A 16047-nucleotide genomic window follows, 5' to 3' on the forward strand; every position below is an offset into this window, starting at 1 on the left:
GTTGAGGCAGCAGGTGTGAAGGAGGATGATTCATAACTTGCCGGGTACGGATTCAGTACTTCACCACGTTGGAAAGGAATAAACTGAAGATTGGGTGAAGGTCGGGAAAATTGGAACTTCGCTGCAGCGAGAAGCACACGGTCAGGCGGTAGTTGGTTGTAGTTTTTATTGAGGTTGCGATTGTAATTCTGATTGTTGTTATAGTTGCTATTGTTGATGTTATTATTGTTGTAGTTGTTAATGTTGTTGTTGTTATTGTTGCTGTTGTTTTTGTTGCGATCATTGTTGTTTTTATTGTTGTAGTTGTTGTTATTGGTGTTGCGGTTGTTGTTAACGTTGTTGTTTCGGTTGTTGTTGTTATTGTTGTGAGTATTGTTATTGGTATAGTTAAGGTAAGCCTTCGTTTCCTGGCAGCTTCTGCATTCTTTTGCTGCTTCACCCGACGCTTTTTTCGTTCGTCATAGTCGGTCCAATCCGGTTTCCAAATTCTTTTACTGCCTATGAGGCGCCATCCTGATTAGTCAGCATTTTCTGCATGAAGTTCGGCTTGCAAACTTAGAAGTGTTCCAGGTGGAGCTTTATTATTCTGATTGACAGCGCTTTTCAATTGGTGCTATACTGCCGTGAGATAAAAAAGTGACGTAAGTGCCACTTTCTCGAATATGAGTTTTTCATGCCAAAATGTTCATTATTCGAAAACCTATCTTTTGGTATCTTCCTTCTCGTTGTTACTTATTCGTACGTTGCATAAAATCAAAAAAAAAAAAAACAAAGTGACGTTGGCACACATTTCCATACAAAAGTGACGAAGAATTCTTTCGTTTTTGGGCCGTACTGAAAAACTGATCACTTGGATCTACGTCACAATGTCATCTCACGGCAGTATAGGTTCAATATCGTATTACCGAGAGATTTCACTTCAGATAAAACATTCTCCTTTAGCAGATTAGACGCTTCCTCTGCGGTGTGCGATAGAGCCGAGCTGTTTTCAGTGCAGTGTGCTGCCATATTTACTGCGACAGAGATCAGGGCGTGCACTTCTTTAGCAATGCGCTTCAACTCCCTTTCTAAGTCGTCTGTAAGATCGGTTACATACTTATCGATACGATCCCTCGTTGCCTAAGAAGAAATGTTGAAGAGGGTCGTCAAGGAGTTTTTTTATATCCACAAGATCATTCGATTTCGTATTGTTAGCGGCTTCGATGTCCCGCGATAATGTTGACACAGCATTTTCAACTTTTGTTGTTGTGTTGAGGTTGACCACTGACATAGTTTCTTTGATTTGTTGTTCCATATGGCAAATCAGCGCACCCATTACATTAAGTTTGCTTACATCGGCAGCAATGCGTTTGTTGGCCTCGACCAATACTTTTTGCTGCTCTAAAATCAGCTTTTGTTACCTTGCTAGCGTTTTCACTTCAAATGTCGTAGAGACTAATGATTGGCATTTCTCGCAGCACGGAAGCAAAAACGAAGTTGGATCTACCGTAAGTTGGTCGACTTTTTCAATGCGGACAGAGCTACGGGCCACCGGTATTCCAACACAAGTTGCATGAAACTTCCGGGTACATCCGACACAAGACCGAAAAACAAACAATAATAAACAAAGAATAGCTTAGTACGCGGGATGTCGGGAGCGACTTGAAAACACGTCCGAACTGATTGACGATTCGAACTGAAAAACTTAATAAAACTGAAATGTCCAAAGTAGCCCCGCATGTCAAATCCCCCACGACGGTAGCTTAACCCGAATCAGCCCAATGGACACATTTGACACATTGAACATTTCTCGACTTAAAATGAAATTTCCATCATTTGGCAATATTTTTATGAACACCAATATATGTCGCTTGACAGAGAAAATCACATCAAGTTAGTTTAGTTTTGCAGATGAACGCAGTAGCTATTTAAAGTTAAAAAAAAGGTCAAATATTCACGAAGAATTTTGGGTTGATTCAGGTTAAAGTCATTTTGATTACAAACCGTACATGGTATATTTCACATCGTATGCAATATTTCACGGATGTAATTTGACGGCGGATTTTTCTATTCCAACTCAACGACAAGGTTCATCATATGTAAGAGGTAAAAAACTCATGAATATAGTTGCATGGACGTTCACAATTTTTTGAACCTACAAAAACATTTAAAATGCGTTTTTCTCGATTTCATGTCTACAGAATATTAGCCCATTCTTCAATCATGGGCAACTCGGTAAAAAATTGACAAATGTTCCAGATCAGATTACGTTGGCAACAATAAATGCAATCACTGTTTATTTTCAATCCTTCGTACACAGATTTATTGTTTAGGTGTGAAAAAAAAAACGATCTGACCGCCGAAGAATCGATTCAGTAAAAGATCACACGTAGAAAACCGGCTCAAAAATTCAATTAATCGACGAAAATACCGATTCTGCGTCAAATGGACGAATAGACGAATGGACGAATAGACACAGTGGAGCGAATAGAAACAAAACTTCCGAACTTGAAAAATGCGATTTTGAGTCTTCGATTACATTTAAAAAACATGCAAAGAATATTTTCTTGGATAGTTCAATAGTAAACAAGTCCTGCAAACCCATTTTTGGGTTAGCTGCACTACTGTCGGTTTGCTTAAAAAAATGCAAAATGGGGGCTAAAATTCTGAACGTCTCCGAGTACCAAAAAACTTTGCCTGTGGAAGCCATTCTGCTTCACTTAGAACTTGTTCGTGTGATATACTCGGTAGTTAAGCATTTCAAGTTTTTACGGTGAATTCAAGGATTGCCGTAAGGTATTCATCACCACGTTACCTATGTTTCATGGAAAACTCACGGTTCTCAGATTAACGGGGCGGATAGAAACAACGCCGTAGCGGCTATTTTTTGTACCAAAACATGTGGATTTGAGAAATGCTATAATGTTTTATATGTAAAATGATGTCTGGAACATGTTTTGTAAATTTTCAGCCCATCGTGGTCAGGACTTACCAACAAAAAAGTCCAAAAACGTATTCGTTCCGCCTGTTGCTGTTGAGATTCTACGCAAAAAAAAACTGTTTCCTTGTCAAGCGGTTACGAAATATAAAATCCACTACTCTGTGATAAATCGGACGTTACCTTTAGACTTCAATCCAGTAGACAACCACGCTAGTTTCCAAAAACGTGATGAAAGTCGGATTTATCTGCTGCATAATGCTCGACATGAACTGACCCGAGAGATATGAATCAAGGTTTCAGTTCCACCAAGACAAAATGTTCCCGGATGTCGTGTCCTAGATGAAACACCGGAAGATGCCAGACCGGTGGAAATGCTTGACCCAACCCCGAGTCCTTCTGTTCTTAATAAGGACTCTAATAGAACATATTCATTCATAAGATAACAAACACAAAGTAATAAACCGAACATTTCCATTATTTTGGTATTTTATATCGTTTTCTTGCCTCTTATATCAATAAATATGATGCAATTGTTCTGTTTTCTTCAAATTAAAACTTAATTTTTTTTATCAGAACAAGGAAAACGTATTTTATTGGCGAGTGTTTCTATTCGCCCCATTGCGGGGTGAATAGAAACATGCAACATTTGTTTAATAAAACAATGAATTACTTATTTTATCAAAATGGACGTTACACCCTTAATGAAGGGAGGCAAGATCCATGTTTTAAAACTTTTATATTCATTCTATACATTATAGTATTTTTTGTACACTGCAAGATGTATCGCAGACTGTTTCTATTCGCCCCATTTCACGGTATTGTCAAAAGCGCCTCCAATATCATGAAAAGCGCATAGCATCTTTTCGATAAGAGTCATTATAGAGATTAGATCAATATAGAGCCTGGCCCAAGTGCTGTGTTCCGACGTTCTTATATCCGATTCGAAAGTAATTGAACTGAATCTACTCGTTTTATGCGAAAATTTCTAAGTTTAGCGTTTAGACACTGTTCACTGCGCGTAGTATTCGACCCGATCGGCACAGCAACTGGTCGACGTATATCACACTGCCATTTAAAATTTACTGATCATTTTTGTTTTATCTTGTAGTATCTATGTTTATTTATTTGGAGTTCTATATTCATATGTTTTTTACAGATGGAGGAGACGCACTACTCGACAAATGAAGAGCTGCAGGCTACACTTCAAGAACTTGCTGATTTACAATCTCAAATAATAGAGCTCCAAAGCGACAATGAAAGACTAGTAGAGGAAAAAGACGTTATTTTTCAATCCCTTTGTAGGCAGACCGAAAAACTTGAAGATTCCCGAACACAAATCGGAACTCTGCAGACACTTTTACTGCGCGAACCCAATCAACAGGATGGTGTTTCCACAGAACGAGAACAAAAATTGGTTGAGCTATTGAAAAATGCTCAAGAGGAGAGAGAAAGTCTTATGTTGAAGCAAGAGGATTTGAATTCAGAACTAAATGAACTCAAAGATGTCTTTGAAGATACAAGTAATGAGAAATTAAGACTGTATGAGCGAATCGGCGTACTCGAATCTACTATCGATGCAACGAATGCTGAAAGAACTGAAATTGATGCGCAACTGTTACAATCCAAAGAAGACAGTTCAGTGAAACAAATCGAAATTAGTCGTTTGACAACTTTATTAGAAAACGCGCGAGCAAAAATTGAAGAATATGAACAAGACCGTTTATTGGGCGATAAGTCTGATCTGGGAGAACTTTTAGATACTGCCAGAAAAGAAAAAGACACTCTTGAAATTCAGGTGGCCTCGCTTCAGGAGCAAGTATCAATTAGTCAGTGTGAGATACAAAAACTTAAAGACCAACTAGCACGAATGAGTGAAGAGTGTAAAGTTGTTAGGAATAATGCCAAATGTGTTATTTCTGATTTAGAATATAAACACGAGACAATTAAACAAGAGAAGGTTAAAATAGTTAGTGATTACCAGCAACTACAAGAAAATGTGAGTGAATTACAGGTGAGTTTTTTTGGGATAATTATTTCAGCCAATTTAGTTGATCAATTTCACCTTTCAGGTTCAAAATAAATGCCTTACTGAAGACAAGGCCCAGCTGGAAGCATTATTATCTGAAACCCAACGGCATCTGGGCGATACAGAACGACTGCTCGCAGAAAAGACTGATGAATTAAACCAAGAGATTAGTTTAAGAAGACAAGAAAGCGACGAATGGGAACGATTCCAGTCTGATTTGTTGATGACGGTACGTGTGGCGAACGATTTCAAAACCGAAGCACATAATGCACGAGAACAGCTTGCTTTGGACAATAAAGCATTACGGGAACGAATTCGCGTTATGGAACAGCAAATAGACAAGCTTAATAACCGTAAGTATTGCATGACTAAACATAGGTAGACTCTTGACAGAGTAACCTCATCAGTTTTTAAATGATTCAGTGATAACATACTTATTGGGCTCGTTAAATGTTAATGAAACTTTCCTGATTTTTTTGGTTCAATCCTAATTTGTTGTTAGATAAACCAGAAAAAGTTTTTCAAAGGCAAAAAATGTATCATATTAACTATTTATGTTCGCCAGAATAAAAATATTTTTATGTTGTTATCGTCATCGGAGAAGCTTTATAATTACTGAATTTAATTTGGTATAACATTTTCTAAATTTTTAAACGCTATGTCTTTCTATTTTGTTTTCAACAATATATCATTTTCACAATCATTGTAAACCAGTATCACGTTTTTACTAATATTGTCTGGTTAATAGTTCCGTTTACTAGAACTTGAAAAATAAAGCAATTTATTTAATCCATACAACTGTTACATGGGCTTTGTTTAGCAAAATAATTCAAAATTGTGCACTTTTTTTCGAAAACTGATGTGATTATTCTATAACTAAGCCTATTCTATAGCAATACTGATTTTTTGAAGTGTCAAATATTGTATGAATTCAAAATGATGTAAACCTCACACAATCGCATGATTTTTCGCAGCTGATATGAACCTTTTAGAAATGGAGAAATCTATCACACAGGAGTTAGTAAAATTAAACGATATTAAAAAAAGCCTTTTCTCATCTATCGATAACCTGGACGTATACGATCGAAATGTTGATGAATTTGCAAGCCAAGTCAACTTGTTGCGTCATCAGATGAATTCATTTCCGTCGAAAGATGGTGGACGAGGTACAACCAATGGTTACTGTGCCAATGAGAATGCTCAAGGTAACCCGAAACTGAAAAACAACGAAAAAGAAATATTACCACCGCTTCCAAAGTCTAAACCTCCCAAACTGTCAGTTCGTTTCTTAGAAGTTGAAGAAACGAATGAAAGTGTACCTCAATTCAAAGACGGATCCAACTGTCGTTCGTATGAAATAGAAAAGATCAACGCATTTTCCAATGAAACGAAACAAGACATTCGCAGTTTAACTCCTCGTTTTACCAAGGCCTGTTTCGAAGAAATACTATCAGTCGAACCATTGTGTTATACGGAATCATCAGAAAACTCATCTCCAGAACCAACATTTCGACCAATTTCAATAATCAGAAGTAATGAGAATCTGGTGCAGCAAAGTTATAAGTTGATTAGACCAGTGCCGCTATTCGCATCGAAAAGCATTCAAGATCTACGGCCTAACAGTTCCAAAGCACAGAAAGATCTTGATCAGCTTTTTTATTCCAAAAGTTCTGATGACCTTACTCTCCCAGACATTGATGGTATGTCCAAAATTAGCAATTTGACTAAGTTTAAAAAGCTTCGTTGTACCAGATCTAGTAGTACAAGTTTGAATAATTTAAATATTAAAGATGAATCAGATCCCTTGGTATCAAAAAACATGTCTGAAAGATTACAAGCTGATGTAAACATGAAACCACAACCCATGCCACGAAAATGCAGCATAAATGAACTAGAAAGCATGTCTGATAAAACTACAAAAGCAAAGACACTGGTTTATGTGATTGATAAAAAAACCAATGAGTTTGTCCTGTCTAATGAAAAGGCAACGGCTAATGTAACTGATATGATTTGTAGAAATCGTCAGAGAGTCAATGTTTACGATGACGCTAAATTAGAAGCATTGAAGAAGACTTCATTTATATTGAATAAACCGGATAAATCTGTTACGATGCTCGATGTTATTGATAAAAAAAAACAATGACGAGAGAAATAAAAGCAGTAAGTTTAGTTTCTGCGTCTATGCTGCCGAAAAAGTCTTCGTTTTGCTTGTCTTCTTCAGTCCCGTGCTGTTTGGTCATTTTCTCGTTTGAAATGATGGTCTCATTTTATTACATTGCTCATCTTTAGCATATTGTTTTAGAAAGCTTTATTTTCTGGGAGAAGGAATTTATGTCTATGGGTATTAATTGTTTATATAATGTTTCATTTTTTTATATATATATAGTATATCACGAGTGTTTACTTGTATTTCACAGTAGTTGCATCAACGGAATCCCATCATTCTATATTTAACACTGTTCAACAAGAGATGGCTGTGCGACGACAACAAAAATCTACTATCCAGAGGCAGGACTCACGCTTGTCTGTAAAAAGTCTTATTGAGAGCATTGAGAACTCGGCGAAACAGGTATTTCATCGTGCAATATAATTTTGATTCATATAATTATCAAGAGAATAATGTTTGGTTTGTGGTAACATCGTTGTTTTTGTGTAATTGTTCAACAGGCAAAAGTGACTACTGATTCTCGATGCAGTTCCAGTTCCAGTGTGAATAGCATTCCAGCTGATACGATAGTGAATCCTTCTTTGTTGCCCTCCAGTTTTCAGAAAACCAACAGCCAGCACAACGCCAGTGACAATACTGGGGTAAAATACTTTTAAATTGCCAATATGACATTTGTTTAATATATCTACTCCGTGTTTTTTTTTTTTTCAAAGCAATTTCATTCATCTCTAATATCATCAATGACAGCTAAGAGTCCACTGCGTGAACAACAACAGCCAACAGCTGGAAATAATATAAATAGTAATTCGAAAAGCAATTCAACAGGTGAGTTCGAGAAATAATCCGCATGTCATGTAGGTCTTTAGTATTTTGATCGTGGTAGTTTTTTGTATATAAAAGCAATCGTAATATTTCGATAAAAATAGTCATGCTTCTAGTATTTTAATCCTTAATCTAACCAATATTAGGTTGATCTAACCATCTGTAGAGGCTTTTAGGCTAAAAAGATATTTTATTATGCAACTCATGTGCTATAGCAAAGATGTAGTCCGAACTAATATATATAATTCAATGTGTTATTATTATCAGTATATACATAAGTTCAAACAAATGAATACTACCTTGTGATCAAGCTATAATTGCAACGTATAATAAATATATACTATTTGTTTTGAATAGTCGACGAATATGCATACAAAAGCCACTGTACAAATATATGTTTTCTTTTCTGAAGTGTTTGTACGATACGGTACAACGTTCAACGCAATTATATACAAAACAGCACACCATAGGCTTATCCTTAACATTTTATTTAAATGAATGTACAAAGGACCGAAACAAATTTTTTATTGAGTGTCTCAGTAGAATGGAATTTTAAATTGAAATTAGGCAATGTTTTCATTCAATTTTACTTCATGCAATGTTTGCAGTGTAATTATATGGAAACACTGTCTAATCTCGAAATTTAAAGTTCTTTGACCTAACAAAGCAATCATTACTGTTTTCTACTAAACCATAAAGAAGATATGTAAACAATAAAGACTCGTGTTATATTATCATTGTATTGTAGATAATTTTAATACCTTTAATACCACATCTCTACTGACATCATAAAAGCTGCTGCAGGAAAACTAAAACACTCGTACTCTGCAGGACCCGACCGAATCCCGGCAGTTATAAAAAGTCGTTGTGTTCACGCTTTAGCCAAACCCCTCTGCCATATTTACAACAAATTTTTCGAGCAAGGCAAGTTTCCCACAGTTTGAAAACATTCTTACATGTTCCCGATAACCAAAAACGGGGATCGCCGAAACGTCAGGAACTGCCGTGGCATCATTAGTCGTTCTGCTGCATCTAAATTTTTCGAAATAATCGTGAGTACGCTTATGCTCTTACGTACAAAGAGTTATATTTCTAGTGACCAACATGGTTCATGTCTGGTCGCTCAGTAAGTACAAACATGCTTGACTTCACTTCGACTTGTATATCGCACATGGAACAATATGCTCAAACCGACGTAATCTATACAAATTTGAAGGCAGCGTTAAATAGGATTGACCATAAAATATTATCAAAAAGAAATCACGGCTTGATCGCAGAGGTTTGTCGGTCGGCTTAGCTCATATTTATGTTGTAAAGTTCTACGATTATACATTAATTCCTGTTTTTTTTTGTTCATCTATAATTTATTTGACACGGCACAAATACAATTTAATGTTTAACGGCGTCAATTATATCTGGTAGCTTACTTTCTAAAGTATCTTAATAACTAAAAGCAAATTTTTTATCCTCGCTGCCGACTACGAGCTGAAACTAAATGTAACTTAAAGCTATAATATTTTGCATTAAAAGCACTGGTTTACTGTATGATGGTTTTCATTGCCATAGGTAAGCACATGTTCCGCTGCTGGGCCAAGATATTACGGACTGGCATATTGGGTTGTCTCCCTCGGGACCTGAGAGTATCGTGCGGGTCTAATTTCTGTTTCCGGATCCGGGGTCTTAACGTGTTCTTGTCGTTAGGCTGGATGCAGGCGGAAGGGGGTAGGACTAAACTGGGGCGTGGATGGATTTCAGGAAAACGTATATAAGGGACATGTAGGATAGGTCACGGCTCGCCAAGACATCACGAACAGGAACAGCCGACTGCCTACCTTCGGCCTGCAGGGAAGCTATTAATTTAGACCTGGCGTCACGGTGTACAGGGCATGACCAAACAACGTGCTCTATGTCTTGATAACCTTCACCACAGGCACAGATACCACTTTCTCCGAGCCCAACACGACGGAGATGCGCGTCAAATCTATAGTGATTGGACATAAGCCGGGACATCACGCAAATGAAATCCCGACCTACATCCAACCCCTGGAACCACGGGTTCGTCGACACCTTGGGGATTATGGAATGTAACCACCTTCCCAGTTCCCCTCTGGTCCAAGCATTTTGCCAACTGATGATCGTATTCTGACGTACAAATGAGAAAAATTCATTAAAGGCAATTGGTCTTTCATAAATTCCACCGTTTGTTGCGCCCACCTTAGCCAAAGAGTTCGCTTTCTCATTGCCCGGTATCGAGCAGTGAGAAGGGACCCACGCTAAGGTAATCTGAGTAGATTTTTCGGATAAAGCACTCAGATGTTCCCGTATTCTCCCCAGGAAATACGGAGAGTGCTTAACATCTTTCATCGATCGGAGAGCCTCAATGGAACTGAGACTGTCCGTAAAGATGAAAAAATGGTCCGTGGGCATTTTTTCGATAATCCCTAGGGTGTACTGAATTGCAGCCAATTCTGCGACGTAAACAGAAGCAGGATTATCAAGCTTATGGGAGACGGTTAAATTGTTATTGAAAATACCGAAGCCAGTGGACCCATCAAGAAGTGATCCGTCAGTGTAGAACATATTGTCGCAGTTGATGTTTCGATATTTATTGGAAAAAATTTTGGGGATCTGCTGCACGCGTAAATGATCCGGGATTCCACGAGTTTCTTCTATCATGGATGTATCGAAAAACACAGTAGAATCAGAAGTATTTGATAAGTCGACACGATTTGGAATATTCGAAGAAGGGTTAATATTATGGGACATGTGATTGAAATACAATGTCATAAAACGGGTTTGAGAATTAAGTTCGATTAACCTTTCAAAATTTTCAATCACAGGACGGTTCAAGACCTCACATTTGATAAGAATGCGAGAAGATAGGCTCCAGAAGCGGTTTTTCAATGGTAGTACTCCAGCTAAGACCTCCAAACTCATCGTATGGGTCGACTGCATGCAACCCAAGGCGATACGCAAACAACGATATTGTATTCGCTCCAGTTTGATCAAATGTGTGTTTGCTGCGGAGCGGAAGCAGAAACACCCGTACTCAATGACAGACAATATCGTTGTTTGGTAAAGCCTTATAAGGTCTCCTGGGTGGGCTCCCCACCATTGTCCGGTTATTGTACGAAGAAAATTCACTCTTTGTTGACATTTTTTCATCAGATACCTAACGTGACAACCCCAGGTGCCTTTAGAGTCGAACCAGACACCAAGATATTTGTGTACCAAAACCTGAGAAATCGTTTTACCCATTAATTGTGTTTGAAGCTGAGCAGGTTCATGCTTCCTAGAAAAAACTACTATCTCAGTCTTCTCCGGAGAGAATTCGATACCTAGCTGTTAAGCCCAAGCAGACAAATTGTCCAAGGTATCTTGCAATGGTCCTTGCAAATCGGCAGCTTTGGCTCCTGTAACAGAGATTACACTGTCGTCTGCAAGTTGTCTTATCGTGCATGAATTTGCCAGACATTCGTCGATGTCATTTACATAAAAGTTGTAAAGGAGGGGGCTTAAACATCAGCCCTGGGGAAGACCCATGTAGCTAATGCGAAAAGTTGCCAAATCGCCGTGCGTAAAATGCATGTGCTTTTCGGACAGCAAATTGTGCAAAAAAATGGTTCAAAATTGGAGAAAATCCTTGTCGGTGAAGTTTACCCGAAAGAATGTCAATAGAAACGGAATCAAAAGCCCCCTTAATGTCCAAGAACGCAGACGCCATTTGTTCTTTGCGAGCATACGCCAGCTGAATATCTGTTGAAAGCAACGCAAGACAATCATTCGTCCCTTTGGCACGGCGGAAGCCAAATTGAGTATCTCGACCCAGTGGTCTAAACGACGGAGTATCATTTTTTCCATCAATTTCCGGATACAGGATAGCATTGCAATCGGCCTATAAGAGTTGTGATCAGAAGCTGGTTTCCTTGGTTTTTGGATGGCGATCACCTTCACTTGCCTCCAATCCTGCGGTACAATGTTTTGCTCCAGGAACTTATTGAACAAGTTCAACAAGCGCCTCTTGGCATTGCCGGGTAGATTCTTCAACAAGTTGATTCTATCTAACCCAGGCGCGTTATTGTTACAGGACAGGAGGGCAACTGAAAAATCTGCCATCGTAAAAGGTGATTCTATCGCGTCGTAGCCCGGAGATGCATCGCGAACAATGTTTTGCTCAGGAACAGAGTCCGGACATACTTTCCTGGCAAAATCAAATATCCACCGATTTGAAGACTCCTCGCTTTCGTTGACCGTTACGCGATTCCGCATTCTTCGGGCTGTGTTCCAAAGAGTGCTCATCGATGTCTCCCTCGACGTCTCGTTCACGAACCGCCAATATCCGCGTTTCTTTGCTTTAGCCAGGCTTTTAAGCTTGGTATCAAGCTCCGAATACCGTAAATAGTCGTCGGGTATACCTCCCTTCTGGAAGGCCAAAAACGCGTCGGATCTTTGCGTGTAGACATCGGAGCACTCTTTGTCCCACCACGGAGTTGGAGGCCGCTCTTTGATCGTTACGCCGGGATATTTCTTCGTTTGGGCTTGCAACGCGGCGTCGAGGATTAAGCCCGCGAGGAGGTTGTATTCCTCAAGTGGTGGGTGATGTTGAATCGACTCGACCGCTTTTGAAATCATTTCCTCGTATAACTTCCAATCGACATTCCGTGTGAGGTCATACGGAATGTCAATTGGTCGCATGCGAGTTGAACCGTTAGTAATTGAAATAAGAATAGGCAGATGGTCGCTACCGTGAGGATCGAGGATTACCTTCCATGTGCAATCCAACCGTAGCGACGTCGAACATAAGGATAGATCCAAAGCGCTTGGGCGCGCTGGAGGTTTCGGGATACGTGTCATTTCACCGTTGTTCAAAATAGTCATGTCGAAGTCATCGCAAAGGTTATAGATTAAAGAGGAGCGGTTATCATTGTAGGGGGAACCCCAAGCCACGCCATGAGAGTTGAAGTCTCCCAAAATCAAACGTGGCGAGGGAAGAAGTTCTATTAAATCAAAGAGCAGCCGTTGCCCAACCTGTGCTCTGGGAGGAATATATATTGAGGCAATACAAAGCTCTTTACCTTGTATTGTCATTTGACATGCGACAACTTCGATGCCTGGAATCGAGGGAGGTTAATACGATAGAAAGAATAGCACTTTTTAATCCCTAAAAGTACTCCTCCATATGGGGTGTCTCGATCAAGGCGAATAATATTAAAATCATGGAAGTTGAGATCAATATTTGAAGTAAGCCAAGTTTCACAAAGGGAAAATGCATCGCATTTGTTTCTATTTATTAAAACTTTAAATGAATCCATTTTTGGTAAAATACTTCTACAATTCCACTGTAAGACAGAGATAGAATCCTTCGTATACGCAGATGAATTAGGCATCGAAGGATACAATCGCTGCAAGGAGGGGCCATTGGGCAGTCAACTGCTTCAAAAATGATCTAACTGTTGGGAGGAATGCTGTAAGAAAAATTTTAATTGGATCGGGTACATTGAAAGTTTCAAAAATCCAGTCCACAATGTCAGAAAATTTCACTAATCCAGAGTTTGTTTCATCAACTGGGAGTGCAAAAGGAACAACTGGGGTTTTAGATGTTCCTGGCAGTGCTGGGAACTTCTTCTGGGACTTTAAATTTGCAAGCCCAGAAGGAGTTTGCTTCGGTTTTTCCGCAGCACTGTTTGGTTTGTTTGTAACTTTCATTTCACTTTGGGAAATCTTAGGACCTTTTCGGGGAAGTTTAGGAGAGGAAATATTTTTCCTCTTTCTAGACGCCCAAGGATTGGCATAAGTTGTTCCCGCTGGTGAATCGTCAGAATCGGTTTCATCAGAGGACAACAGATCAAAGGGGTTCGATGTTATGGTAGAAGTGGTCACGGTCTTCTTCAGCATCTCAGCGTAAGATCGCTTTGAACGCTCCTTAAGTGACCGCTTGATTTTATCTCTGCGCTGCATGTACACCGGGCATGTGGAGAGCTCATGCTGATTTTCCCCGCAGTGAATACATTTTTCAGCATTAACACTGCAAGAATCGTCCGCATGAGTTTCTCCACACTTGCTACATCGTGCCTTATTGCAGCAGTAGGCTGCTGTGTGGTCTAGCTGCTTGCAATTGGTGCAATTCATAACACGGGGTACATACAATCGCACAGGCAGATGAACCCGATCGATCGAGACGTGGCTAGGGAGAGCAGATCCGGCAAACGTAACACGAAACGAGTCTGTCGGAGTGTACACTTTTGTGCCGTTGACAAGAGACACAGACCGCAATTGCTTGCAATCTATGATCTTAATTTTTACGTCGTGACACAAAGCATTTTTGAAGCAGCCAAAACCGCTTGCCAAGATACACTCGACCGACAGACTCGAATCGGTTATGACACCGTCGATCTCCACGTCTCGTGCGGGTATATAAACGCGATACTCGCGTGTGAAAAGCTCGGAGCGAGCAATAGCGTTGGCCTGTTCCAGGTCGCTGACCACGACACGGAGCTTGTTGGGTCTGACCCTGGAGATTTCGGTCACGGCCTTGTACCCCTCCGTCAGGTCTTTCGAAATCTGCAGGATGTTTAACGGTTTCGATTTCGGTCCTGCTTTTGGCCGAAAGAAAACAGTAAAGCTGCCCTGAGATCCGTCCGGGTAAAGCCTGGGGCGAGGGGGGACTGGAGAATTAACAGAGGAAGGGTTGGCAGGAGGGACAGGGTCGGAGGGGTTCGGGGATGGTGGCACGGGAGGCGAGGGATCTACATCCATCGCGCTAAATCTAGCGCACTAGCGCCGACAGAACACGTACCTCTTTACTTCTCCTTTCAGCAGGGTTGGTTGTCCGAACGGTCGAAGCTGCAGCCTTTACAGCCAGCAGCACCAATACAGCAGCTTCAAACAGCCACCAGCAGCGAGCCGGGTGTGTGATCACTCATCACAGCGACACAACTCGCTGTCAACTGTTGGCTTTCTTCTTTTTCCTCCTTTGTGTTGAGATTCTCGTCCACTGCTGTAGCACAAATCACTTAGCAGCCAAATCGGCTTACGCACCAGCAAACAGCCACGATGCGAAACCTTGAACCTTCACTCGACCAGGCAAACAATGCCAACACTTGCTCGCGCGTCTTTTGTTTTATATTCTATCGGAGCGATCACCAAACACATCCGATACTGATGCGTGTTCGGCACAGAATCGTTTAATTCCTGTTGTTCGTCACAATGTTCAAACACCTCTGGCGTTTCACAAGGTATAAACTTAGGACCTTTGCTGTTCACGCTGTTCTTCAATGACGTTTCCTTACTGCTGGGTGTTGGTTGCAAACTAACATACGCAGACGATACCTATTAAGCTGTATTTGATAATACGCTCTATCGACGGCTTTCGGCGGCTACAAGGGCTTTTGGATATTTTTGTTCATTGATGCCACAAAAACTATATATACACATACATTAAAGTATAATATTTTAGATGCTTAGCAACTTTGCTGAAGACCTAGGATGTCCCTAAAAAAAGCTGTAGGTGTTCAAAGTTGAATATATCGAATTAAATGCTGATAATCATTTTTTCCTCCAACATTGCCAGTATATCGGCGTCAGTAGGATTTTCATCAGTACCGTGAGGCGTCCTAATTTTGCGCGGCTCCTAATTCTACGCACTTCGTACCAAAATGTTGATGCCGTTTAGTAAGAAAGGAAACATAAGCAGAAAGTTAACAGTTAATATATAGGAAATCACTTCCAAACTTCATTTTTGAAAATCTGCTTTTAATTGATATTTTTTTAATATTTTAATACGAAGTGCGCAGAATTAAAAACCGCGCAGAATTAGGGCGCCTTACGGTACACTCAGCTGGATCAAGCAAACAAATTTAGGTCAATATTCTAGCCGCAGGAAGGATCTACAACATGTTGTCGAGGTGAATTCTGATAGAAATCTGACTGGCGCCGATACACTCGTTGGCAGCAAAAAAGATTTTTAGTATTTAATTCGACATGCTCAACATGCACAGCATTAGAATTTAAGGACATTCTAGCTCTTCGGCAAAGTTGTTAAGCATCAAGAAACCTACCTTAAGAAGTCATAAAATGGAAGATTTATTTTGAGATCTCTAGAATGGAAAACGC

The 16047-nt window shown here is 39.8% G+C and overlaps 1 protein-coding gene across 11 annotated transcripts in view; it reads left to right on the forward strand.

The window, feature by feature from the left end:
* Positions 1-16047, forward strand: part of LOC129732573 (cytospin-A-like) — a 234334-nt gene that overhangs the window by 188664 nt on the left and 29623 nt on the right. For 7 of the 11 annotated variants that reach the window (XM_055693555.1, XM_055693554.1, XM_055693550.1 and 4 more), the window contains 4 exons: positions 4077-4931; positions 4990-5299; positions 5921-7106; positions 7364-7499. In XM_055693555.1, coding sequence (XP_055549530.1) covers positions 4077-4931; positions 4990-5299; positions 5921-7089 — 2334 coding nt within the window. In that variant the 3' untranslated portion in view covers positions 7090-7106; positions 7364-7499. Of the gene's footprint in view, positions 1-4076; positions 4932-4989; positions 5300-5920; positions 7107-7363; positions 7516-7613; positions 7755-7826; positions 7939-16047 lie in introns of those variants that run through there. The other 4 variants (XM_055693551.1, XM_055693556.1, XM_055693557.1 and 1 more) reach the window with 2 other exon arrangements.

This window comes from Wyeomyia smithii, chromosome 3 (assembly GCF_029784165.1).
Source record: "Wyeomyia smithii strain HCP4-BCI-WySm-NY-G18 chromosome 3, ASM2978416v1, whole genome shotgun sequence".
Lineage (NCBI taxonomy): Eukaryota > Metazoa > Arthropoda > Insecta > Diptera > Culicidae > Wyeomyia > Wyeomyia smithii.